At 32.4% G+C, this 26331-nt stretch overlaps 1 protein-coding gene across 1 annotated transcript in view; it reads left to right on the top strand.

Annotated features, from left to right (window-relative positions):
* Positions 1 to 26331, top strand: part of CEP128 (centrosomal protein 128) — a 547917-nt gene that overhangs the window by 240517 nt on the left and 281069 nt on the right. Inside the window, exon 19 of the mRNA XM_051973667.1 lies at positions 5044 to 5236. Within this exon, the coding sequence (XP_051829627.1) occupies positions 5044 to 5236 (193 nt within the window). The remainder of the gene's footprint in view (positions 1 to 5043; positions 5237 to 26331) is intronic.

A 26331-nucleotide genomic window follows, 5' to 3' on the forward strand; every position in this document is an offset into this window, starting at 1 on the left:
TTCAAATCCTAACTTTAACAGAAGATTTTCCACCTAGGTCTTTAATTCTAGTGCCTTTCCTCTAGGATTATTTTCAATTTATCTTGCCTGTGTCTTGTTTTTATACAAAATTATTTACACATTGTTTTTCCCTATTAGGATGGGTGCTTCATAAGGGCAGGATCTAATTTTTGCTTTGCTTCATATTCCTAGCTCTTACCTCATTCTCCAGAAAGTACTAAATGTTTTTAAAAGTGCATGTTATTTAATAAGTAATTTAGTGAACCTGAAAATTTCACAAGAATACCTTTTATACTTTCATCAAAGTCACTCATAAAAATAATGACAACCTTGGAAAATTGACAGATGTTAGTGGCATTCTATTAAAGTCCTTCTTCCAGGTTGAAATTGATCAAATAATTTGTTTCAAACACAACTAATGGATGATATTCCCAACCAGATTTAAATAAATTGGGAAATATTTAACAAAGTAAATAAAAGTACAATAGAAAGTAAAAATGTTAATATATGGTTTTTGAAGTTAACATGTAGGTTATAGTTATCCTTATATATGTGTAGTGATCCATTTCTATTTTGAGTTTGGCATAATTATTCTATGGGACTAAAAGTATTAAAATAACAACAACAGTATCAAGAAAACAAATTAACCCATAGGGAAATTGATGTACTGAGGCTTGGGAAAATTTTCATTTTTCTTTAGAAAGTCTTTTTGACCTGAAATTGATACACTGTTCAATGCAGAATTGGATATGAAACATGTCTTTTTTTAATTGACTATATTCTTTTAAATTTTTAATAAAGAAAATCATCTTTATTGAATTTTATTGTGCAAAGTTATTTTATTTCATTGCATTCCATTTCCAAACCTGAATAACTGGCCTCCCAATCTCCAGAATTTTTTAAAGATCAAGAATAGTGGTACAGAAACCATGGTAGTTATATATCGAGTCTTGGTTATTTAAATTCACTAAGGACTGCTAAAATGCTCTCTTATTACTTATTTGTTGTGATTTTCTACTCTTTGCTAGTATTTGTGCAGCTAGGTACAGAGTGGAAAGAGCACTTTGGATAGGGAAAGAAAGACTCATTTTTTCAGGTTGAAATCCAGCCTTGGATATTAGCCAGCAGTGTGACCCTGGGCAATTTGCTTTATCTTGTTTGCCTCAGTTTCCATAACTGTAAAATGAGCTGGAAAAGGGCAAACTCTCCCAATATCTTTGCCAAGAAAACCTCAAATGGGGTCTTAAGAAATCAGACACAATTAAACAACACATATCTACTATCTTCAAGATAGCTATGCAATTGTTTGGATATATTATGGTATATACTAGTATATGGTATAAATATATAAATAAATATGGTATAAAATAGTAAAAAAAAATAGAATGTAGTTGTTATAGAGCTTACATTCTTTTGGGTGATACATGTAAACAGATAAGTAAATACAAGACAGATAAAAAATGAATTTTCTCTGCCCTCTATTATGACTTACTTTACTCATCTACTCTCAGAAATAGATTAGTTTTTTTTTCCTTTTTCTTCTTCTTTTTCTTGCTCCTAAAATAGCTTTAAAAAATCTTTCATATTGTTCATAGAATTTATCACCATTTTGGATTTAAGTATTATCAACACAATTGTTCAATGTATGTTCCATTTTATGTCTTATTTTGTATATCCTTTGTATATATATATTTATATATTTGCATGCTATTTTCAGCTTTACTTATTCATTCTTGCCTATCTATTTATGTGTATCTATAAAAAACTTGAATTGGTCAATGAGTTCTCTCTGCACATATATTGGTCCCTTTAAGAAGCTTATTTTTCTTCCTTAGTAGAATAATTTCTGATTCAATCTTCAACATTCTATTATTTAGTTTCCCATTTCTTTTAGACCATCTTTCTATTCAAAATAATAATCTATTTTATTATACATTAAAAAAAAAATCTTTGGAATTCATTAGACTCTAATTTTCATCAGGCTAAACTCAGCTTTTGTTTCTACCTCTAGCATGATGTATCTTTCTTTGAATAGTCATTTATTTTTGTTGATTTTGTCTATTATTTTTCCTACAGAAATAATTTCTTTTTTTGGATAAAAGTAACTTCAGGGTGACAGTATTCTTTCCTCCTTGCCCTCTTCCTCCACTTATTCACTTTTTAAAAGTGAATATCACTTTTGATAAAACTATATTTAAGACAAATCCCAACTCTTCAGCTTTCTACTTTTGTGAAAGGTGAATGCATCAGCAGAAGTCTAGATAATTGATGTCTTTCCTTACTATAGTATCCTGCTTTTGTGCTAGATTTATGATTCATTTTCTCAAATTATTTTTAACTAATTCATCCCTTTATCTAGTTGGCTTTAGCAAAAGAGACTCATGATTTATGGTATCATTGACCTGATCCTGAATTTCTATCATAAACCTCTCTTATTTTATAAAATAATCCGCTCAACTGAGGCATTTGCTTCTTTGTTGGTGCACTGTTGGCTTTCATTGGAATGTCACCCATGGAAGACTTTTTTGTTGTATCCTTTGACATTTCATAGGATCTATTCAGAAGTAGCCACTCATTAACTTATAATGATCCTTGACAATTGCCAGGTGAAGTGAACTAATTCTAATAATTTTTATCTTATTTATTATTTGTTTTGTTTTTTTAATATTGTATAGGTTTTTGTTAGTATTCCTTCCAAATCTTTAATAGTCCATTTTACATTTCTGAAAGTGGACATTAAATTTTGATTTTATATGATTGTTAACTGCTTTTTAACATGTGCATTTCATTTAGTAGTGACTTCAGGATTCTGGTAGCTGACATATTCAACCACAACTTTCTTGACATAAGCATAGATATCACTTCATGTATTGATTTGATGTGACTTACAGATTTAAATTCAAAGATTTTCATCTTCATTTTTGGCATTTGTTAAGAATATTATACTTACCAAATTCAAAAGACATTCCACAGGATGGAATTTTTTTTTTCCTCTTTTCTTTTCTTTTTTAAAGTGAAGCTTGTTGTATGTATTAGTCTACATCAAGTAAGCAGATAAAATGTTTTGACTTGAGTCCTTTAATTTGAAAGCCATATTTCATTTTATTTAGGAGAAATGATAATAAATTTAAGGTTAGACAAAACAATAATAGATTTCATTTGGACCGTTTTTGTATTGTTATAGAAAATTGTTCTTTATATCATGTTTGTTGGAGTTTAGCTAGCTATGGTCTTAAGACAATTTGCTTTCTTGTTATTCATTTATATTTAATGTTCTGTAGATATTTACACATACATACATATATATACATACATATATGTATGTGTGTGTGTAATGATTGATTTTAGTAATTTAATTAGAGCTCTTAAAGTAAGATTGCTTTTTGTACACTTCCTGAAAGTGTCTGTAGAACAACTCTTTTAGTAGATAGGATATCACACTTGATATATATCTCATTCTGTTTCTTCATGATTTTGTGAGACTGGCAGAATAATAAGTATTTTGTATGTCAACATTTATTAAAAATGTTGTTCTTCAATTTATATGGATCAACACTATAGCTAGTCAATTATGAGCAAAAATTCAATGTATAATTATGTTTCAATTCCAGTACTGTTTATTGGTTGAGTTCTCAAGTAATTTTTTTCTGTCATTCCATAAAGACAACAGGCTTCTAACAAGTAATTCTAGTGACCAGTGTCTTGCTAGGTGCTAGATTTTTATAACCTTATAATGAGATATGTTGCATTTCTTACATTTTTGTGCATAATCTAAATTGATCACTAAATCTGTGCCTCCTTATATCCTTATGTCAATAACCTTTTCTTGAATTTCCATTCTTGTTGTAGTAACTGTTTTGTAGTTGTTAAAGTTCACTAAGAAATGGTAATAGAGTAAGGATCTCCTTCCTTTTCTCTGTTTCCCATTTTTTCAGAAAATAACCAACTTGTTCAAACATTATCATCCCTAATTAGGTATGGACTAAAATTCCAAATAGTCTTATTAAGAAAAGATAGCCTGTTTCAAAATTTAATTATTTCAATCTTGTTGGGTTGTAAAATTAAAGTTATTTATCTGCATATTCTGAAAATGAAAAATGACATCTTATTTATATAATAAGATGAAAATATATAGAAAGGAAAGGTACAAACTGTTATTAAACAACTATGTTTCTGGCATAGCACTAAACACTTTACTAAGATTATCTCATTTGATCCTCACAAAATCTTTGGTAAGCAGCTGTTCTTATTATCATCGTTTTGCAGATGAAGAAACTAAGACAGATAGGTATTAAAGCATATGCCTTAGGTCACAACAGTAAGTGGCTGGCACTGTATCTGAACTCAGATCTTCCAGCACCTAAGTCCAGAAATTCTTCTCAATATAACATTTATCTACTTGAACTGAATTTTGAAACATAGGTGGGATTTCTGTTTGATAGAGTGCCAAGAACAGTGTCTTATTCATGAAAATGCTTAATGATGTACAATATATGTACATTTTTTGGTTACACTTGAAATTTTCATAATTTCTATACTGATTAAATTTCAAAGTTTTTAGTTATAGCTGACACACAGATAGTATATATGTGAAGACCAAATTAACATTCACAAAGGTTATAGCAAATTGATTTGAAGAGAAACAAATTGCAGCTATGCTCATCTTTAGTAACAGTGCAATTATGTTCACAAATAATGTACTCTTTTTGACAAGAGAAATTATAGTGTCGATAACTCCATGAAACATGAAATACTAAGTTCAACAGTCCTGATTTCCTTGTAGAAGCTCCTTGGATTATAAAATACACAAATGCAAAGTAGAAATTCACTGCTTCTATGATATAAAACTCTGTATCGATTGCATTTTTCTGTTCAAATTTAAATTTTCAGGTTATTAATCTGTTCTCTTTTTTTTTTTTTTTACAAGTTTTGTTATTTATATTCAAGTTAACATGGTTGTATTTCTTTTTTTTTTCCAGAGGTTTTTAAAATGATAAAATTCTTAAATATATTTTATTGATTACTTATGATTATTTTTTAAAGACTAAACTTCAGTGGCTCTGTGAAGAGTTGAAAGAGAGAGAGAACAGAGAAAAAAAGCTAAAGCAACAGCTATTATTGTATAGACATCAACTCAAGGACATGACTCAACTGAAGGAGTCTGAGCAGCAATCTCTGTTTGACCAGATAGAAAGACAGGAGCAACTTTTAGAAGAAATCCATCGAGAAAAGAAAGGTATGTTAATAGCTTTAATGGTAAACAGATTTACATTCTTATTCATAGAATCTTATGATGAAAGGGAACCTGAAAAAACTATTTTTCTCATTTCACTGCCTCCACTAAGGAATTTTAAAACATTTCTCTGTGCTTTTATTTATTTAGTTTTATTAAATATTTATGTATCTTAATTTGATTCAATGATGGATCCATAAGCTTGTTGGTATGGAAACTCCATCCACAATGCAGTTTGAAAGCCCATGTATGCCTTCTCATCTTGGTCCATTCTTGTTCTGGTCTTTCCACAAATCTTCCACAATGATCTACCCCTTTCACTGACGGGCTTCTCTACTATTTAGGGGTTACTGGCACAATATGTATGCTGCCCTTTTGGTTGTGATTTATATTCACTGGATAAATTACCCAAATCCATTTTTGTTGTTATATGATCTTGATATGCCATATCTCATGTGCCATTCATTTTAAGTAGTGAATTTTAACTGACTGAAGAATTTTTCATTCTCCTTTTAGGCACCTACCAATTTGCTTTTTTCTAAATCATATATTTTGTGATTCATGGCAATGTAGCATTTCTGAAATAATACTGGTCTTAAAGAGATATCAGTCAATGTTAGCATCTTTGAAAATGGTACATAATTTCTTAAATGCAATCAAGTCTGACCTTTTCTGGATGTGTTTTATTGTCTGTATGAAATATATGTATAAGATAAAAGTCCTGAAGAGTTAATTCAAGTGCCCAGCTGTTTAGTTGCAAGTTGTAATTTGGGCAACAAACATTTTCTGTTCATTGAGTTTTTTTTTTTTTTTTAAGCATAGGTTGATATCTTTAAATGACTATGAATTTCATTAAAGAGGCTTTATATTGTTCCAGGGACCTTTGTGACTAAACCAATATTATGTGACTAAACCAATATTATCTATATTATAAGAACATTTCTCTTGTTTTATGCCTTCCTTGAACTCAGCTTGGCATTGGACTTATTTTGATGTTTGTATGTTTCATAAAATTCTTATGATGTTTACTTATTGTGAGATATGCCTTATTTGGTGAGGCATTTAAAGTTATATTTTTTCTTCCAAATCAAATACTTTTTTGCAACTAGCAAAAAAAAAAAAAAAAAAAAAAACCCAAACCTAAACACCAAATCCCATACACAATGGGATGCTATATTTTCTGTATTTTCTTTCCATTAAATATACATATATATTTTGAACACTTACTTTGTAAAAAGCTCTGTGATATATTCACGGAATACAAATAAAAAATCCAAGTCTCTTCCTCTGAATGGCATATAGTTTATTGAGGCACAGAGAATATGATATACAGACAAATACAAGGTAATTTGGGGAGAAAGAACTTAAAGCTGGCATAATGAGGAAAACTTTTTCTTATGGAATAATTTCTAAGATGAGCCTGGAAAATAAAGATTCATACAGGTAGAACTGAAGACAAAGAGCAAATTCCAGTATAAAAAATAGCTTATGAAAATGTAGAAAGAACAGGCGATAAAATGCTGTTTGATGAATAGTTAAAATGGCAGTTAGGTCATAATACAGAGAATATGAAAGAGAGAATTGGGAAATAAGGTTAGAAATAAAGGTTGGAGACTGATTGTGATTATACTTAAAAATCAGACTGAAGAGTTTATATTTTATGCTAGAGACAATAAGTCACTAAAAGTTTTTGAACTGGGGGGTGATATTTCCAGACCTGTGCTTCTGGAAGATTATTTTGGGAGCTGTGTACATGATGGTATGAAAAGATATGGCAGGAGACAGTGATACCACCCAATTAGGATATTATAGTAAACAAAGTGACAGGTGATGAGGGTTTAAATTAACAGTATATCCTTGGGAATGAAGAAAAGAGGGCAGAATTGAGAAATATAATGAATTATGGAATTGATAAGTTAATGGCAACTGGTTTTAGAGCCTGAGAAAAACAAGGAATTGAGCATGGCTCTGAAATTGTGAACTTGGGTTTCATAAAAATAGTAAGGCCCTCAACAGAAATAGGATGATTTGAATGGATGAATGGTTTAGGGTGAAAGATGAAATTCACAATTTCAAAGACGAAATTCATTTTACAAACTTTTATTTAAAATACTTTTGAACCTCTTTATGGAAATGTTTAGCAGTTGGTGATATAAAACAGGAGTTCTTTAGAGATAACTTAAAAGTTGATTTATAAGTTTGAGAATCATTTGTGTTATGATAAAAATTGAACCTATGATACCTGATAAAAAGGTAGATTGAGAATAAGAGAGACCTCTTGAGGGGTAAAAGGTGAAAGTCAGGCAACAAAAGAATCTCAAAAGGAATAGTCAGCCTGGGGGGGAATCAGGAATCCAAGACAGAATTAAATGTCTAGAAGAAGCATATTGTTAGCATAATGAAAAGCCACATTGAGTTCAAGAAGGAAAAAAAGATCATTGGATTTAAAAATTAAGTTAATCTTGAGACAAGAGTGGTTTCAATTGAATGGTGGGACTAAACAACAATAAGGGGTCTTGAATAGGAAGAGAGGTACTGAAAATAGACATGTCTTTCTAGCAGATTGACAGTAAGATAAAGGAAAAGAATGAGAAAAGCAAAGAGAGGCCAGAAGAGGAATGAAAGAAGATTAGATAGAGCTGGAGAGAATGCAAATCACCATGAGAATGATGGGTGAGAGAAAAAAAGCATTGGGTGTTGTAATCAGGAAGGAATTTCAGAATTCAAAATCATGGAGGTTAAACTTATGTATACATACTCATGAGACCTAAGATTTGACTATACCTTTGAAAAGATTGAAAGGATTTTCATATATTCTAAAAATTCTTACATTTTCTCTCCTTGACTTGTTTTCCAGAATAGTTGATCATGAGAATTTTTAAAGTCTTGGTTTTGATTTAGGATTTCCTGTGGTCTCTTAGAGTCATTGATTTCTGTTCAGTCCATCCTAGTTTCTTGAGAATCTGTTATAAGATCTGATATGGATGACCAGCACTTATATTATAATGTCTATTCTTTTTCTCATTCTTTGCTCTCCAGTTTACATTTCATATAATACTTTTAATATATTGTCATTTTATAATGTTTAGAGTATTACATTTTTGCTTTATGTTTTTTTCAGAAATTCTAATAGACTAAATTCTGATTTTACTTGACACTTTGCTTATAATTGTTGTAGAATTCTTTTGGCCTTCTAGGTTTCTGTTATGAGCATATTTCTTTATCCCCAGTGTATGTCTTTTGTCTACTTCTGTTTCCAGCTTTACTATCTTAATTGAGAATTTTGTGTCAGGGTGCACTGTGCACTTTTGAAAAGAGTGATGGATGCTCGATTGAGTATGATCTATAATATCTGAAGTCCAACTACTACTTCTGGAAAATAAATTCTGTGTTTTCATGGACATCAGGAATGGCTGAAGTCAGAGAGTTACCAACTTTCAGAGTCCTAGAAGCATGATCTTAAGATCTAGGCTGTGATCTGATCTCTTCTCTCCCAATTTGTTTTTTAGACTACTGACCCTAATCTTAGGCTAGAAGAACATAGCTGCATGGTTCAGGTGTCTCTACGTGGCCCTTACTCTAAAATCCATTCTTTTCCATTTTAGTATATTGTTTCAGGCTCTAAATGTCTCTGTGCAGTCTTGATCTGTAAACTAGAAAGCTTCTTTGTGCTATACTCCTTTGCTTAGGTTTTTCTGATTGAACCACTTCCCTTGATCATATAGGCTTCTTGTTGATCTTTTTGTAGTCCTGGGTTTTTTTCCTTGGATTTCTTGATTACTCAGTTCAGTGCTCTCTTTTGCTCTTGATTGGAATTGTTGAAAATTTTTCTATTCTTTTTTCATTCTCCCCACCAACTTAATTTGTGTGAAAATGTAAGTTGCGGGAGGTGAAAGAAGCTGATGAATTGTAGGGTTAGGCTATTTGGAGTGACATACTTTTAGTCAAATATCTGCTTTTTCCTGTCTTTAGTTTTCATTAAAGACACCCTTGTATAGAGCAACCTTATAAATATTTTGGAGAAATGAGCAAAGAACATATAGGTCCATTGTTGCTGTTATATATCTAGTCATCTTTGTTTTAGTAAATGCATAATCAGGGCTCTCTTCTGCTGTTTTTTCTTTTTTTCTTTTTAAACATACGTTGAATTTTTTTCTTTTTTTCTTTTTAAAGATACGTTGAAAAGCAATTTCTCGATGCCTTTAAATTCATGTTACTTCCAGCAGGGGTTTTTTCTATGTTTATCATTTCATTATGTAGTGTGTTCATTAAGTACTGAAGTATTTAATTTAAAAGGGATGGTTTAATTTTTTTCAATTTCATGTGAGTTTGTTTTATTTTCAATTTCATCTACAAAGTATGCTGGGACAAATTAGCTGAATTGGATCTCACTCCAAGTTCTTTGCATACCACAACTCCCCTCAACTGCCATTTTTTTTTTTTTTACTAATATTTAGGGAACAATATTTCTTGTAATATCTTAACCATTATTTTATTTTATATTTTTCAGTAAACAAAAATGCATTTTCTTTTCTTATCATCTCTCCCCCATTGGGAAAAAAAGGAGAAATTGTAAAAAATAAAATTATGTATGGTCAAGGAAAACAAATTTTCACAGTGACCATGTACAAAAAAGTGTCTTATTCTGTATTCTGTGTTTCCCTCAGATTATAGTACACTTCTATTATAATGTAGTATGCTTCATGAGACTTCTGAAATCATGTTTTCTGAGGTGATCAATTGTTCTAAGTTGTCTTTACAGTATTGTTGTTGAATATATATATTTTTCTCTTCATTCTGTTCACTTTACTTTATATCAGATCATACAAATCTTACCAATTTTCTCTGAAATCTCATAAATCTCATAATTTTTATAGTACAGATATTTCATTAGATTAATATTTTATAATTTGTTTATGCATTTCCTAATTGACGGGTACCGTATAGCCAGGGGTATTGCTTTGTCAAAGGGTATATACATAGCTTGGTAACTTTTGGTAGATAATTCAAATTACTTTTCAGAATGACTGCACCAATTCACAGTTTCATTTAACAGTTCATTGGAATGCTTTTTCCCATAGCCCTTCCACCATTTGTCATTTTCCTTGTTTTTTTTCCCTCCAACTTTTTGCCTGTTAATGTTTGTAACTTAATATTAATATGTCCTATGTTGTTTTACAAGTGTTTTATTCTTTATTTGAGACTTCCTTTTGGTTTTACACAGTAGAGATTAATTATTTCTGTCTGAGGCATTGTCTAAGATCTTATACTATTCTGGTTGTAGCAATTGTTTTGCATTGATTAAAGTTAACTATGAACTTGCATTAGAGGTGATGCTTTTCCCTTATCCATGTCCTATTTTTCAGAATATAATAGCTTGTTTTGACAAGTTGCATTACAGTTAATGTAGTAATGTACTTATCTTTATCTTTTCTTTTAAATTAATGTTGATTTTGACCTTTAAACAATCAATGATACAACTAAACAGCTTATTCTGAAATGATTATGAAAATTACCATCATTATTCTATATGTTAAGGTAATGAAAATTTATCTTTTTATGGATGATATTGTACAAAATTGTTATAAAACATTCACAACTTATTATGAATTTTCTATAGATTTATGGTTTCCTTTAATTTTTTGGACCATGAAACATGTTTTCTAACACTTTGCTGTTATTCTTGGTACCTTTTTTCATACTGAAGAGAGAACTTCAACATGGATATTGGAGGCTCTTATCAGAAGTTCTTCAGAGAATTTCATTACTTCACCACTCTTTGCAATAGAAGCTGACATAATTATCTTAATTTTGATGTTTATGAGTACTTAAAAATGATGAGCAATTTCTCTTGAAATAAGGTATATGATTTTCTGAGAACTGTTGAAGAATCTTTCCATTTACTTGCAACTAATTTGTCTTTTAGTTTAAATGATAATAAAGTCAAGTTTTTTAATGATTAAATTTCTTTATTGTTATGTTAGTTCATTGATGACTTAAAATTGCACATAAGATCAATATCAATTATAAATTACTGTTTTATTTGAATAACAAGTATTAATTATTAATTTCCCTTGTCTGCTATTCTATCATCACTGCAAGGATGAAAGGAGGCTGAAGATAATGGAAGAATATTTTTGTATTGTTTTCTGTGTTTGCTGGGATATCATGGCATATACACACATATACAAATCAATCATTTACTGGTATTTTTCTTTTTTTTTTTTAAAGTTGGTACATTGATGGTTGATATGTTGTATAGTCAGATCTATTCTTGAAACTAAAATAGTTTTGTGGAATGTATCCACTAAATTGATTTTGCTCTTTGTAATCAAACTATCTGATAGTTTTATCTTAAAAGAAAGTGTCATAATATCCTACTATTCTGTTCCTACTGAAGAAAACTAAACATATGAAGAGTTCTTTTTATATTTCATTATTAATCCTGGGAAGCAGAAATGTTGAGTTTCCATAAATGTCACTTAGAAATTGTATATTTATGCACTGGAGTGAAAAATGCAAAACACTCACAAAAAATCAACCCAAATGGTAAATGTCAGAATATTCCTTATGTTCTATTGTCACAGTGAAATGCCATCTAATAAGATTTTTTTTTGACAAAATGTTATATTTTATCAATAAAATATGCACCAATTTAAATTAATTGTTATTAATTATATTTGGAACCTGAAAGGTTACATGTTAAAAAGGGACTCATGTAAAAAATGAAGTCCTGGGTTTCTGTTTTGACTCTGATTTATACATTGCTATTTGACTATGATCAAGTAAATCACTTATCCTCAGTTCCCTGTGTAGCTCTAAAACACTGTAAGTTACAGATCTTTGCCTTATTTGCAGTTTTTTCCATACGTAGTAGTCTCTATACATTGAAAACACTGATCAAGAGCAAACAAAGAAAATATTTGCAACCTATTTTTTAACGTTTTCATTTTAAATGGCTTCTTATGTAGGGATACTATAGTTATATGATTTGTGCATTTATAATACATAAAATTCTTGAAGAAAGTGGCTAAACACAGCTTTTTAATTCTTTATATTCAGATGGGAAATTTTGAGGTATCAAAGTACTTATGGTTCAGTGATACCTGTTTCTGGTTTTTTTATATTAGTTAAAAAGAATTTATTAAATTCTTACTATATGCCAAGTATAGTGCTGCATATTGGGAATATAAAGAAAAGCAAAAACCTTGTCCTTAAGTTCACAGTCTACTAGAGGAGACAACAAGCAAGCAAAAATGTAAAAACGCTCTACAAACAAGATAATAGGAAACAGTTAATAGAGGGAAGGTACAAGAATTAAGAGTGATTGGAAAAGCTTCATGTGAAGGAGATGGGAATTGATGGGAAATCAGGAGGCAGAGATGAAGTGGGGAGAGCATTCCAGGCATTCAGGATAGCTAGAGAAAATTTGGGGAATAGCCAAGAAGGAAGGGTCAACATTTTAAAAATCAGTTTATTATCAGTATCAGGGTAAAAAACAAAAACAAAAAACATGTCTAGTAGACAAGTCCTGAACTTACATAATGACACTTGGGATTACAGCTGTTTTATTCATAAAATGATCTACTACAGCATTTCTTTCTATAGTGTTTTTGCTAATTAGTTTATTAACTACTTTACAGAAGATTGGTAAATGACTTTTAAATAATTAGGGCAATTTCTTTCTTATGTTGAGTGTTACACCTTTTTTTCAGATATATTTGATATGAAGATTTTCCCCCATAATTGATAATCACTCTTATTATTCTATTTGCATTGAATTAACTTGTATAAAAACTTTTTTTAGTTTCATGTAATCACAGTTATCTTTTTTAAAAAAAAAAAAACGTTCTCCACCTATTATTTTGTTATATATTCTTTCCTAAATCATAGGGACCGATTTGAAACATATCTTTTTCTGTTCATTAGAATATAACTTTTGTTAGGGAGGTCAGGAAGCAAAATGGAAATGAAGAGTTTAAAGTTAAACATTAGGAAACTGTGTAAGAATACTCATTATAAATGAAGGTACAACTCTCAGAAATTACAAGGTACGTACATAATCAAGTATTATTTGATTTACTTGTAAAATTTGAAATATATCTTTTATATAATAAGTGGTTCATTTTATAATATAGAGAAGTTTACATTTTGCTAGAACTGTTGCCCTTAGTTCTGTAGTGTCCTAGGACTCTCTATAAAGCTAACTGACCTGTGATAACAGCTTCCTGGCCATGCTACTGGCACCTGTTCTCATCACTGGATTTGTTGGTTTGGAATGACTCAAATACCTTGAATCCCATTATCTTTGAACTTTTCTGAACCCATGAATTTTGGCTGTTATATTCTATTTTATAATATATACTTTGAGTGCTTCAGATAATATTCTTTTATCATTTATGTGAATTCTAATAAATTGTTAAATTAATTAATAGCTTTTCTCCATTTTTCATGAAGGTGAAAAAAAAAATGAAATGGATTTAAGATATACCTGGAAGATTTTAGGTAAGACATAAGGAAAACTTTAAAACTATAAGATAAATAAAGAAGTAATGGAATCTAAGATAGTTTATTTGTGTTTTGGTCATATGGAATAAATGATACTTGACAGAGAAAAAAAGTTTTCCTTTTTAAACATCTTAAAATCAGATTGCAGTTCTTATATCTGGCAGGATCTACTATGATCTATGGAGATTATGACAAAAATGGAAAAAGGTCTCCATCCAGCATGTTGGTCAGATCCTCATTGGTGGATTTTGGAAACAATATGGACAAGAGTTGCATAAGAAGGGCAGATGTAGATGCATGTTATCTTTATCACCAGAGGGAACTTCTAGATTTTGAGATTACAGATATCTTTTAAAAATAGAGTATTTGAATAGTTGTTTTGGTTGACCTCATCTTCCTTTCTACCTCATTCCTACCTTGTAAGCTTATGAAAATGATCACCATGGACATGGGTATTTTTCCTTTTACCAATGTGACAAATTTGTAGACTCACTCTTAAAAATCAATTTTAAAATTCTTTATAATGTAGATATTAGGAATTCTGCAGGTCATAGTAGGTACCCAGATCCACACTCTCTCTAGTGTGGCCCTAGGAGAAAAGAAGTTAAATAGTATCTCCAATGAAATGAGGGAATTTAAGGCAAGTATGTGTTAGAGAGGTTGAGACTAGCAGAAAGACTCTTTTTTTTTTTAATGATTTTTTTTTTTTATAACTTTTTATTGACAGAGCCCATGCCTGGTAATTTTTTTTTACAACATTATCCCTTGCACTCACTTCTGTTCTGACTTTTCCCCTTCTTCCCTTCACCCTCTCCCCTAGATGGCAAGCAATCCTATACAAGATAAAATATAGCAGAAAGACTCTTATGAAACTAACCATTTTAAGCACTTTGAAAAAACCCTTTGATTTCATTACCTATTACATTATCCATGTTCCCGTCAGTAAAACAGATCACAGCCCCTCTATAGATAATAGTTGCATGAGTTTGCAGTAGTATGATATAGTGGACAAAGTAATAAAATTAGAGCTAAAATATCATAGTTTGAATTTTGCCTAACTAGATGTGGCTGTGGATAAGTCACTTAGCAGCTCTGAGACTCAGTTTTTTCATGTTTAAAATGGGGATAGTGACACTTGAAATACTCACTTTACAGAGAATTTGCAAATAAAGCTCTGTGGAATAAATGTGAGTTCTCATCATCATCTTAATCTAGTTAAATCTTCTCCTGATGAACCTAAAGAGAATCATATATGTGTTTACCACTGGCAACAGGGTTTGACATTTGGTATTGGTGCAGCTGGCTATACTTTTGTTCATTCTATGCACATAAGTGATGTAAGTGGACAAAATAAGAAGCTAGTTTCTCAATCCTCTATCTATATATTAAAACTGGCTTAATTCTTTATGGGATTTATCAAAAAAGCCACCTTTTTTCTATTTCTTTTTTTAATTTTAAAACTTTTTATTTTTAAAACATATACATAGTTTTCAATATTCACTCTTGCAAAACCGTGTATTCCATTTTTTTTCCTCTTTCCCTTTCTCCCCTCTTCCCCTGATGGCAAGTAATCCAATATATGTTAAACTTGTACAATTCTTTTATGCATGTCTCCACAATTATCATGGTGCACAAGAAAAATCAGATCAAAAATGGAAAAAAAAATAGAAAACAAAAAAGCAAATAACAATAAAAAAGTGAAAAGTTGTGATCCACACTTAATTACTACAGTCCTCTTTCTGGATGCAGATGTCTCCCTTTATCACAAGTCTGTTGGAATTGGCCTGAATCACCTCACTGCTGAAAAGAGCCACATCCATCAGAATTGATCATCACAAATGGTCAAAGGATATGAACAGACAATTTTCAGAGGATGGAATTGAAACTATTACCACTCATATGAAAGAGTGTTCCAAATCATTATTGATCAGAGAAATGCAAATTAAGACAACTCTGAGATACCACTACACACCTGTCAGATTGGCTAAGATGACAGGAAAAAATAATGATGAATGTTGGAGGGGATGCGGGAAAACTGGGACACTAATGCATTGTTGGTGGAGTTGTGAACGAATCCAACCATTCTGGAGAGCAATCTGGAATTATGCCCAAAAAAGTATCAAATTGTGCATACCCTTTGATCCAGCAGTGTTTCTATTGGGCTTATATCTCAAAGAAATACTAAAGAAGGGAAAGGGACCTGTATGTGCCAAAATGTTTGTAGCAGCCCTATTTGTAGTGGCTAGAAACTGGAAAATGAATGGATGCCCATCAATTGGAGAATGGCTTGGTAAATTGTGGCATATGAATGTTATGGAATATTATTGTTCTGTAAGAAATGACCAGCAGGATGAATACAGAGAGGACTGGCGAGACTTACATGAACTGATGCTAAGTGAAATGAGCAGAACCAGGAGATCATTATACACTTCGACAACGATATTGTATGAGGACATATTTTGATGGAAGTGGATTTCTTTGACAAAGAGACCTAACTAAGTTTCAATTGATAAATGACGGACATAAGCAGCTACACCCAAAGAACGAACACTGGGAAACTTTCCACTCCCCTGCCTCCACCCACCAAAATCGTCATTTCCTATACAACACATCAGGACTTGCACAAAGAGTGGGTGGGGGCTATTCTTTCTCCAAGCTTATATATTAATAGAGTATGGTCCAATTACTATTTAGCCTCATGTGCTTGGGACCTCAGTGCATCAACTCAAGCCTCAGCCCATTACATCTCCCGCTTTCTTTTGTTTTAGAACACAGGTGATCATGCCATCCCTGACTCCTCAGGGAGGTCAGAGCCCCCAAGGGGAGGTGATCACGACCCCCCTGACTTCTCAGGAAGGGAGGTGAAAGCACTAAAAAGGAGATAATCACGCCCTCCCTGACATCTCAGGAAGGGAGATGAAAAGCACCAAAGGGAAGTGGGGGTTGCTAGCAGGTTTCTGGGCTCAAGGGTCTTATTATGCACAAACCCATCAGCATGGGAACACAAAGCACATAGCACATAGCAACAACGCAGAGGCTATTAGTGATGACTCTCCCCACAGTCAGTGCAGGCTTGATGTGGTGTAACAAACATGAATTATACACCCAAGTAACGGTATAACAAACAATATAAATCAACATTGTGTTGTAAAAGATTGCCAGAAGTCCTAGAAGGAGAGTATGTAAACAGCAGTCACACATACACCTCTTCAGCAGCCAAGAGATAGTCCAAAACCAATCTATTGTCCATTGCTTCACATATCAGGGAATCCAATGATCCCCCCAAGTTTTTGAAGTCCAGCAAAAGTTTTTTTGTCTTAGGGAATCCAATGATTCCAGCAGATTTTGAAGTCCTGTAACAGTCTTATCATTTCTCAGAAAATCCAATGATTCCTGAGGGCTTTCAAGTCTTATGTCTCAAAGAATCCAATGATTCCTGAAGGATTTAAAGTCCTACAACAATCTACTGTCTCAGAGAATCCAATGATTTCTGAGTGTTTTGAAGTCCAATGATTTTCTATGTCCATGAGTCAAACGCCATAACTACCACACTCTTTCAATGGTGAGCACAATCAGCTACAGAACCACCCGATGTTTCTTGGGTCTTCTCCTTCGTTTCAAGGGTCTGCTCCGTCTCTCTGCGATGGACAAGGCGAATACGGCTCGTTGGCACCCATCTGATTCCTTCTCCACCTGTAGAGATACAAGCAAACCCTCTCCCCCAAGCAGTTAGCCTATCTGGTCCCTTCCATTCACCACTTTCTGGGTCTCTCCACATCACCTGGCGATTATCTAAAGATAGTGGAGCTGCTTGCACTGGACACTGCCCTTCCGGTGGGTTATAAAACCTGTCTGCCGGAGCCAGTGCATCTTTGTCAAAAATCAAGAAGTTAATAGTATAAAGAGCTAGATTTAGAAGCTCTCTAGGGTTACCTGTGGCTCCCCCTTTCTTTTGTTTTTGGAGGAGCGTCTTAATGTCTCTGTTTCTCCTCTCTACTATTGCCTGTCCTTGAGGATTAAAGGGTATGCCAGTGGTGTGTAAAATCTTATACTGTGCACAAAAGTGTGCAAAATGTTTGGAGGTATATGCAGGACCATTGTCTGTTTTTATTGCTTGTGGCACACCCATAATGGCAAATGCTTGCATGAGGAATTCAGTGACCACTCGGGCAGTCTCTTTTGCTGCTGGTATGGCAAAAGTGAATCCTGAAAAGGTGTCTACCACAACGTGGATAAAAGACAGACGACCAAAAGATTTATAATGGGTCACATCCATTTGCCAGATTTCATTGGGTCTCAAACCACGAGGGTTCTTCCCTGGAGGCAGTGTAGGAGCATGAAAAGGAAGGCAAGCTGTACAGCTTTTTACTATGCTCCTAGCTTCCTCTTTTGTAATCCCAAATTGTAAACGCAAAGCTCGAGCAGCCTGATGGTACTTAGGACCTGAGTTCAAATCCAGCCTCAGACACTTAACAAACAGAAAAAGTTGTCGAAAGCAGCAAAAGCAAAAAGAAGAGAAACAAATCAGCTAACAGAGAGAGATGTGAGCTGAGCCAACCGTGGCAATGGCAATCCCAAAAGTCTCTCCTCCCCTTCCTTTTCCACTCCCCTGCCTCCACCCCCCAAAATCGTCATTTCCTATACAACACATCAGGACTTGCACAAAGAGTGGGTGGCGGCCATTCTTTCTCCAAGCTTATATATTAATAGAGTATGGTCCAATTACTATTTAGCCTCATGTGCTTGGGACCTCAGTGCATCAACTCAAGCCTCAGCCCATTACAGGAAACAAATGTGAACTATCTGCATTTTAGTTTTTCTTCCCGGGTTATTTATACCTTCTGAATCCAATTCTCCCTATGCAACAAGAGAACTGTTCGGTTCTGCAAACATATATTGTATCTAGGATATACTGCAACATATCCAACATATAAAGGACTGCTTGCCATCTAGGGGAGGGGGTGGAGGGAGGGAGGGGGAAAAAAATCGGAAAAGAAACGAGTGCAAGGAATAATGTTGTCATTATAAAGTAATCATTAAATAAAAAATTAAAAAAAAAAAAGAATTGATCATCACATAATCTTGTTGTTGCCATGTACAATGATCTTCTGGTTCTGCTCATTTCACTTACAATCAGTTCATGTAAGTCTCTCCAGGCCTCTCTGTAATCATCCTGCTGGTCATTTCTTACAGAACAATAATATTCCACAACATTAATATACCATAACTTATTCAGCCATTCTCCAATTGATGAGTCTCCACCAAGTTTCCATTTTCTTACTACTACAAAAAGGGCTGCCACAAACATTTTTCACATGTGGGTCCTTTTCCTTTTTTTTAATATCACTTTGAGATACAGACCCAGTAGAGACACTGCTGGATCACAGCCCTTTGGGCAGAGTTCCAAATTGCTCTCCAGAATGGTTGGATCAGTCCACAACTCTGCCAGAAATGTATTAGTGTCCCAGTTTTCCCACATCCCCTCCAACATTTATCATTATCTTTTCCTGTCATTTTAGCGAATCTGAAAAAGATGAAACGGTCCCTCAGAGTTGTCTTAATTTGCATTTCTCTGATCAATAGTGATTTAGAGCATTTTTTCATATGACTAGAAATTGTTTTAATTTCTTCTTCTGAAAATTGTCTGTTCATATCCTTTGACAATTTATCAGGAGAATGTATGTTACCTCTTTAAGACCAGAACACCATTTTATTAAAAATGAATATCTTAAGAGGAAGTAATTCCTACTTCTTTTCTGTAATGGATCTTCCCTTTCCATTACCTTTGGCCAAAATAGCTCAAATTTTTCTTCAACTATTTTTCTAATGTCCTCAACTGTGTTCCCATCCCTATTTTAGCACATCTTTGTATCTTGTACTGGTGATATTAGAAAAGACATAGAGGGAACATGATGTTGGCCTTCAAGTATTTGGAGACCTGTCCTATTTGAGAGGAATTAGACAACTTCTCCTTGCCCTCAGATTGCAGCAGCAGTTTGAACAATAATGGAAACAAAAGAGACATATACTTGTCAAAAGGAAAAATTCACTAAAAATTAGAACTATCCAAAAGTTGAATGGACTGCTTCTTTCAGTAATATATTCTTCACTAAAGTTTTTCATACAGAAGCTAGATAACTCTGTCTGGCTACTATAAAAGGAGTTCTTATTTAGATCTAGATTGGACTAGATGCCTTTTATGCTTGCTTTCAACCTTTAGATTTTGTGATTCTGAGTTTCAACTCTTAAATAGTCAGTGTACTGGTATATGAGTATGGGCTTTCTTAGCATCAGATGTCCTGTCTTAGTTGAAGAATGAGCCTCTAAAGTCATAAATATTTATATTTCACCCCCCTTTAATATTCCTTAACACAGCTCTTAACATTACATTAATAAGATTTGTTAAATGATGTATTTTTTGGAGAATATTCTTGTCTGATGAGTCAGTTTTGGATTTTCTTAATCTTCTACATACCCATATCTGAACCTGGAAAAATATTCTAAAAACAAATTTAATTGAAATCTGTGATTACATGTATAGCAGTATTGAATTTTCTTATTTTCTGAGTGCAATCTGGCCTGAGTATCAGGGAGAACCAACTCAATTTACGTTTAGATTTTGTGTTAGGGCGAATGCATTTGCCCTAAAATTGAAACATAGTGATGAATAATTCACAGATATTAACATGCTATGCTGAATAATAAAAGTAACATATGGTCTTTAATATATTAAGCAAATAGCTTTTCCAAATTATCATTTAAGCTTTTCTTTTTTCTTTTTTTAGCAAATTAGCCAGAGAAAACTGCTCTTTCCTTTTAGTCTTTGCTCAGATATTTTGATGGCTCTGTGACCTCATTGATGGGCATATTCCCTTCATTAATGAAGATAGTAACACATTCATGTCCCTCTTATCCCATGTGATTCTTATCATTATTCTCTTTTAAGTTTTAGATAATATGTCAACTCCAACGTGCTTTAGAGCTTTGTTAATCCATTTTTTGTTTCTTTGGTATTTTTCTCTTAGTAAATCAAGTTTCTCATTGCTTTTTTAATTTTTAGACATTAATTTCTTTTATAGATAGACAATGAAATAATCTTATTTATTTTCAATGCTTGTTTGATATAATAATGATATCTGACATTTATATAAGACTTTAAAGTTTATAATATCAATTATATAAAATAGATCAAACATATGTCTCATTTTCTAATGTTGTGAATTATAGGCAAAATTAGTGTCCCCCCTTTAGTAGTATATAAAAAATTAGAGAAAATGTTAATATGTTGAAAATAATAACAAAACTGTGGTTAATGTAGAAGAAACTCCCTCTGTCTCAGAATTGCACAAAATACTAAGAGGAAAAGGAAAACTTATTCCTGAATTTGAGGTTACCTAATAGCATGATTTCATATGTTGATTTTTTCAAAACCCTTTGGCCTAACTTACCTATATTCCTCTTATAAAATATAATAGGACATCGACAAATATCATATGCCAAAATAATGAATCAGCAAGTATTCAGGAGAAGTAGTTTGGATAATGTCATTAATGTTGATTACATTTTATTCAGGGCATTTTGGGATTAGGTAAATATAATTGTCTTTACTAATGTTATACTTATGTATTCCATCTTACAGTAGCAATATTTAAACTTATTATGTTTTTCCTCTCAATAGTAGCCTCTGAAAGTTTACTTATTTGTTTAGGGACTCTATAATACTCTTAGTAGCGATTCCATTCCCTCTTTGTACTATTATTAGAATGTTTTCTCTGGTGTACCTGGTGGGGAAATAAAAGAACATTTAAACAATTTAAATTTCAAAAGCTAAAACCAAAAATCTGCATCATGAAGATGAAGCCTTTTGCCTTGCCTAGCCAAATCCTTCTCTGCACACCATTGATTTCATTCTATCCCATCTTTTTTCATCTTATGTATGCTGATGTTTCTCTGATCTACTTAAGCCATCCCTAATCTTTCTCTTAACTTCTCATCTCACATCTCTAACTGCCTATTAAAACATCTTGAACTGGATATCCTAGAGATATCTTAAACTCAGCATATTCCAAGCTGAACTCATTGCTTCCCAGCAAACTCCTCTCTTCTTACCTTTACTTTTACTGTCAAGGGTACCTTATAAGCTTTCAAACTAACTCCTCAATGACACACCTCCAATATCTAATCTCTTGCCAAATACTGGGGATTTTTTCTTCATAACCTCTCTAATTAAACCCCCTTTCCCTACTCTGACACTGCAAGTACCTTGATATAGCCTCCTACCTCATTCTTGGACTATTGTAATTTTATTAGATTCCCAGCATCAAGTCTCCACATTTCAGTCCATCATCCATTTAGTGGTCAGATTGGTCTTCCTAAAGCAAGTTAGACTATGTCATTTTCCATCCTACCTCATTCTTGGACTATTGTAATTTTATTAGATTCCCAGCATCAAGTCTCCACATTTCAGTCCATCATCCATTTAGTGGTCAGATTGGTCTTCCTAAAGCAAGTTAGACTATGCCATTTTCCATCTGAACAACTCTGATGGCTCCCTGTCATCTCTAGAATCAAGTAGACAATCTTCTCTTTAGCTTTCAAATCTCTTTATAACCTGCCCTCCTCTTAGCTTTCTAGATATCTTTATATCTTACACTCATGTACTCTGTCAACCTATGACATTGAACTTCAAAATATTCCTTACTCAGACACTCCCTTTACCAGTTCTAGTCATTTTTCACTAGCTCTCCTTTGCCTGGAATTCTCTTTCTCTTTTTCTGTCTTTTGGCTTCTTTGATTTCCTTCAAATCCTAGCTAAAATATGCCTCCTCAAAAAAGCCTTTCCTTTGATGTCTTCTTCCTTTTGACTATCCTCAATTTATTCTTTATGTAATTTGTTTATACATAGTTGTTTGCATGTTTTTTCTCCCCTTAAACTGTGAACTCTTTAAAAGTAAGGACTTTGGCTTTTGTTGTATCCCCAGTGCTTGTTAGCACAATGCCTGGCACATGGTAAGAACTTAACTGATTAATTACTGAATGTTGGCTTCTGCCTGCTTTTTCTTTGTTCCCTTTGACATTTCCTTTGAGGGATTCATGATTTCATTGATGTAATGTGATTGATTTGATTTAATGTGATTTTTCTCTTCACTGAGGTAGAGAAATTGCTTTCCTAAAATCTAGTTTGACTGTCAGATTATGCCTGACAGAATAGTCTATTTTTCCACAAAGTTCTCATTATTTCTATCTCAGTAACCATTTCCTTAATATCTAGCACAATCAGATCCAGAATGGCAGTATTCCTTGTGATTTCTTGTACCTTTTAATGGTTGAGATCATTGTTAATTCAAATGAAAAATATTTCACCTCTTTCCAAGTTTCAGGAGAAAGAGAAAGGGGAGAGACAAGTATTGGGGGAGGGGAAAAGAGGGAGGCAAAGAGGGAGAGGGAGAGGGAAGGAGTGTGTGAGCTAGATGTCCTGCCCATTATTCTTAATCAGCTGCTATCAAAGGCAGTATTCTAAACCAGGTTTTCTATCTACAAATTCAGTAGTATATTTGTCTTGTCTGAGTTGTGTGACCTTTAATAAGACATTCCATTTCATTCAACCCAACAAATAATTATTGAACACTTACTAAGCAAACTGGACTTGGCTAAGTGTGGAGAAGACAGATGAAAAATGGTAGTCTTGGCCATCAAAGGCCTTATTATATTCAATTTGTCTGTACTTCTTTTTGTCTTCTTCCTTCTCCTTTTCTAGAGTGAGAGACTTGTACTTGGCCCACTGAAAGGTTAAGTGACATATCCCACCAACATCTGTTAGAAGACTTCAAAACTTTTCCTTATAACAACTCTGTAAAGTTGTCAGCATAAATATTCAATACTTAAGAAAAAAGTAAAATAAAATTCTGCATTTTTATTAAACTTAAAAAAAACCCTTTTATGTCAAACTGTACAGTTATTAGAAATATACAATTATCAAGAAGTAGAGTAATTTAGCTGTCATCACACATCTGGCAAGTGTGTGAAGTGGGATCTGACCTGATATGACCATTGCATGGGTGGCAATTAAATGTACATTATTCTCTTACAAAATAGAAAGTTCACATTGCACAGTAGAAAAGAATTCCAGATTTGAATTTAGAGTACCTATTGCCATTCACTAACCTATGTTATCTAGGGCTAATCATTTAACCACTGTGAACAAGCCTCAGCATCCTCATCTGAAAAATGAAATGATTGAACCTTTAAATCCTCTTCTGGGTCTAGGTGTGTGATAATATCTTTTAAAAGTTATCACCAGGTACTTACTTGTGTTAGAACATGCCAGTATGATAGAGTGATATATACATGTTAGAGGATAAATTATATGCTTAAAATTAAAATATTTCCTCTTTGAAAAAATAGGCATGTTTGAAAAACATCTTTATAGGACTTTTTCTCTTCATGAAATGAGAAAAAAAAGAATGATGCAAAGGAATAAATAGACAGTGACTAAAGTGAACATTTTTGCTTCTTGTTAACCATTTTAAACTATAATTTTTAAAATGTCATAACTGTTTAGAGGAAAATTATAATATATTTCTTAAAGAAGTTTTTAAAATTTCTATCTTAATAAATGCCATTTCAAGCTATATAGCTACTTAAGTGTAGTAGGTCAGCAGCCCTTGACAATAAGCATTAATTCTTCACCAGAGAGAAAAAATAAATTTCATTTTCATTACTCCTTCAATAAGACCAAGATTGCTAGTGTTATGGTCAGCCATAGATGACATATGCACAGAAATGGGGTATTAGATACTGTAAGATTATGATTAAGACCAATTTTTGTCATTATAGCTTCTGAATAGACATTACATGGTAATTTAAATTTCAGTTCCTATTGATTTAGGCTCAATTTCAGCTCATGAGAGAAAACATATGAAAATTAAAACTACTATGAAGGAATGTATTCAGAAGTAGAAAACATTAACCAAGAAATAAACTATGAGTAATACCTTGTTATAGTTTGATTTCTATGGCAATTTTAATCTTTCTCATAACATTATGGTTACCCAGGTAGTTTTTTTTTTTTAAAGAAAATATAATTACAATTTAATACAATTTTATTTAGTTCTATAAAAATCATTTTGTATTGAAATTCAACAATCCATTTTCCTTCTAATTTCTTGTTATAGTGATTTCCTTTTTAAAATTCAGTGGTGATGATCAACATCATTGAACTCCTGTACTAAACTGGCATTGCTAGAAAATTAAAGAGTAAAATAGAAATAGATTTTAAAAATTAATCAGAATCTATATGCATGAATTCTATTATACTTGGCCCCACTCCTTGTCTTTTTACAACACATAGTAATTCCCAGTCATGGAAGTTATTTCCAATTGCTGTGGGTCTTTAATGATAATAGCTAGTATCTATTTCTGTTCTGAATACTTGTTTGTCTCATGCCTCGCTTTTTTTCAACAAAGTAAAAAGATATATTATCATTTCTGCATTTACATAGGCCTGGGACAGTTCTTGTCAATTTCATTGTTGCTGTGCTCCAATTTCCAAACAGTCAAAATTATTCTCCCCTTCCCTAAAGAAAAAATATTTGCTATATTGACACCCATTATGTCCTCTAGAAGTAGTGCATGAGTTCAAAGAGAGTATACAAAAAGGTAAAGCTGAGGAACCGCTCAGAGAGAACAAGCTTATCATTGAATTTGGTTTTCTAAAGCCAATTTTTAACACAACCTATAAATAAGTAGCTGTGACTTCCTTTTGCTACTTTGTAAACATATATTCATAACTCTGATGCTACTGAGGAATCCAGTTATCAAAATAAAAGATAAGGTCAATTCACACAATGAAAGAGAGTTTAAAAGAATTGCCATTATCTATTCTATACAATTTTTATATTGGCAACTTCAAGACATTAAAAAAAAAAAAAAGATGATTACCTAATAAAATTTGAAATGTTCATATTAAAAGAACATGAAAAAGATCTTAACTCCTAAACTAAACTAAACAAAAGAAAAAAAAAATTGTAGTTCAGATAGATGTTTGGGTGAATCATATTAAACTGTGAAAGAGTAATTGATTGCTATACACATTATTTTTGATAATTAAAAAAGAAAGCTTTTCACCAAAATTTTTATTTTTATTTTTTGAGAAAATTATGTGTTTAATCCCTAAACCAGATATGGAAAATGCAGAAATGCCTATAGCTCACTAGCACAAATGAAAATTTATGAAAAATATTAAATTAAATCCTTGCAATCCAGCTCTATATCTCCCAAATTTTTGTATTGTGAAGAAGTTGGATTTCTGCTAATGATAAAAGAATGGTTCAATGGTAGGGGAAAAAAATAGTATTATCATGGTAAAAGCAAAGACAACATAAACTACATGGATCTCTCAAGGAACAGAAAAGGTCTTTGACAAAAAAAAAGACAACAATAATTTATGCTAAAAACCTAAGAAAACACAGGCAGAAAAGGGCAATTTTTCAATACGATTTTTTAAAAAGTATATTTATTGTATTCTCTCTGAGACTACTCCTGCAACTCATATTTCTCTTGACAGACTGGACCCTAAAATATAAGAACTC

The sequence above is a fragment of the Antechinus flavipes genome, chromosome 2 (assembly GCF_016432865.1).
Source record: "Antechinus flavipes isolate AdamAnt ecotype Samford, QLD, Australia chromosome 2, AdamAnt_v2, whole genome shotgun sequence".
NCBI classification, from domain to species: Eukaryota; Metazoa; Chordata; class Mammalia; order Dasyuromorphia; family Dasyuridae; genus Antechinus; species Antechinus flavipes.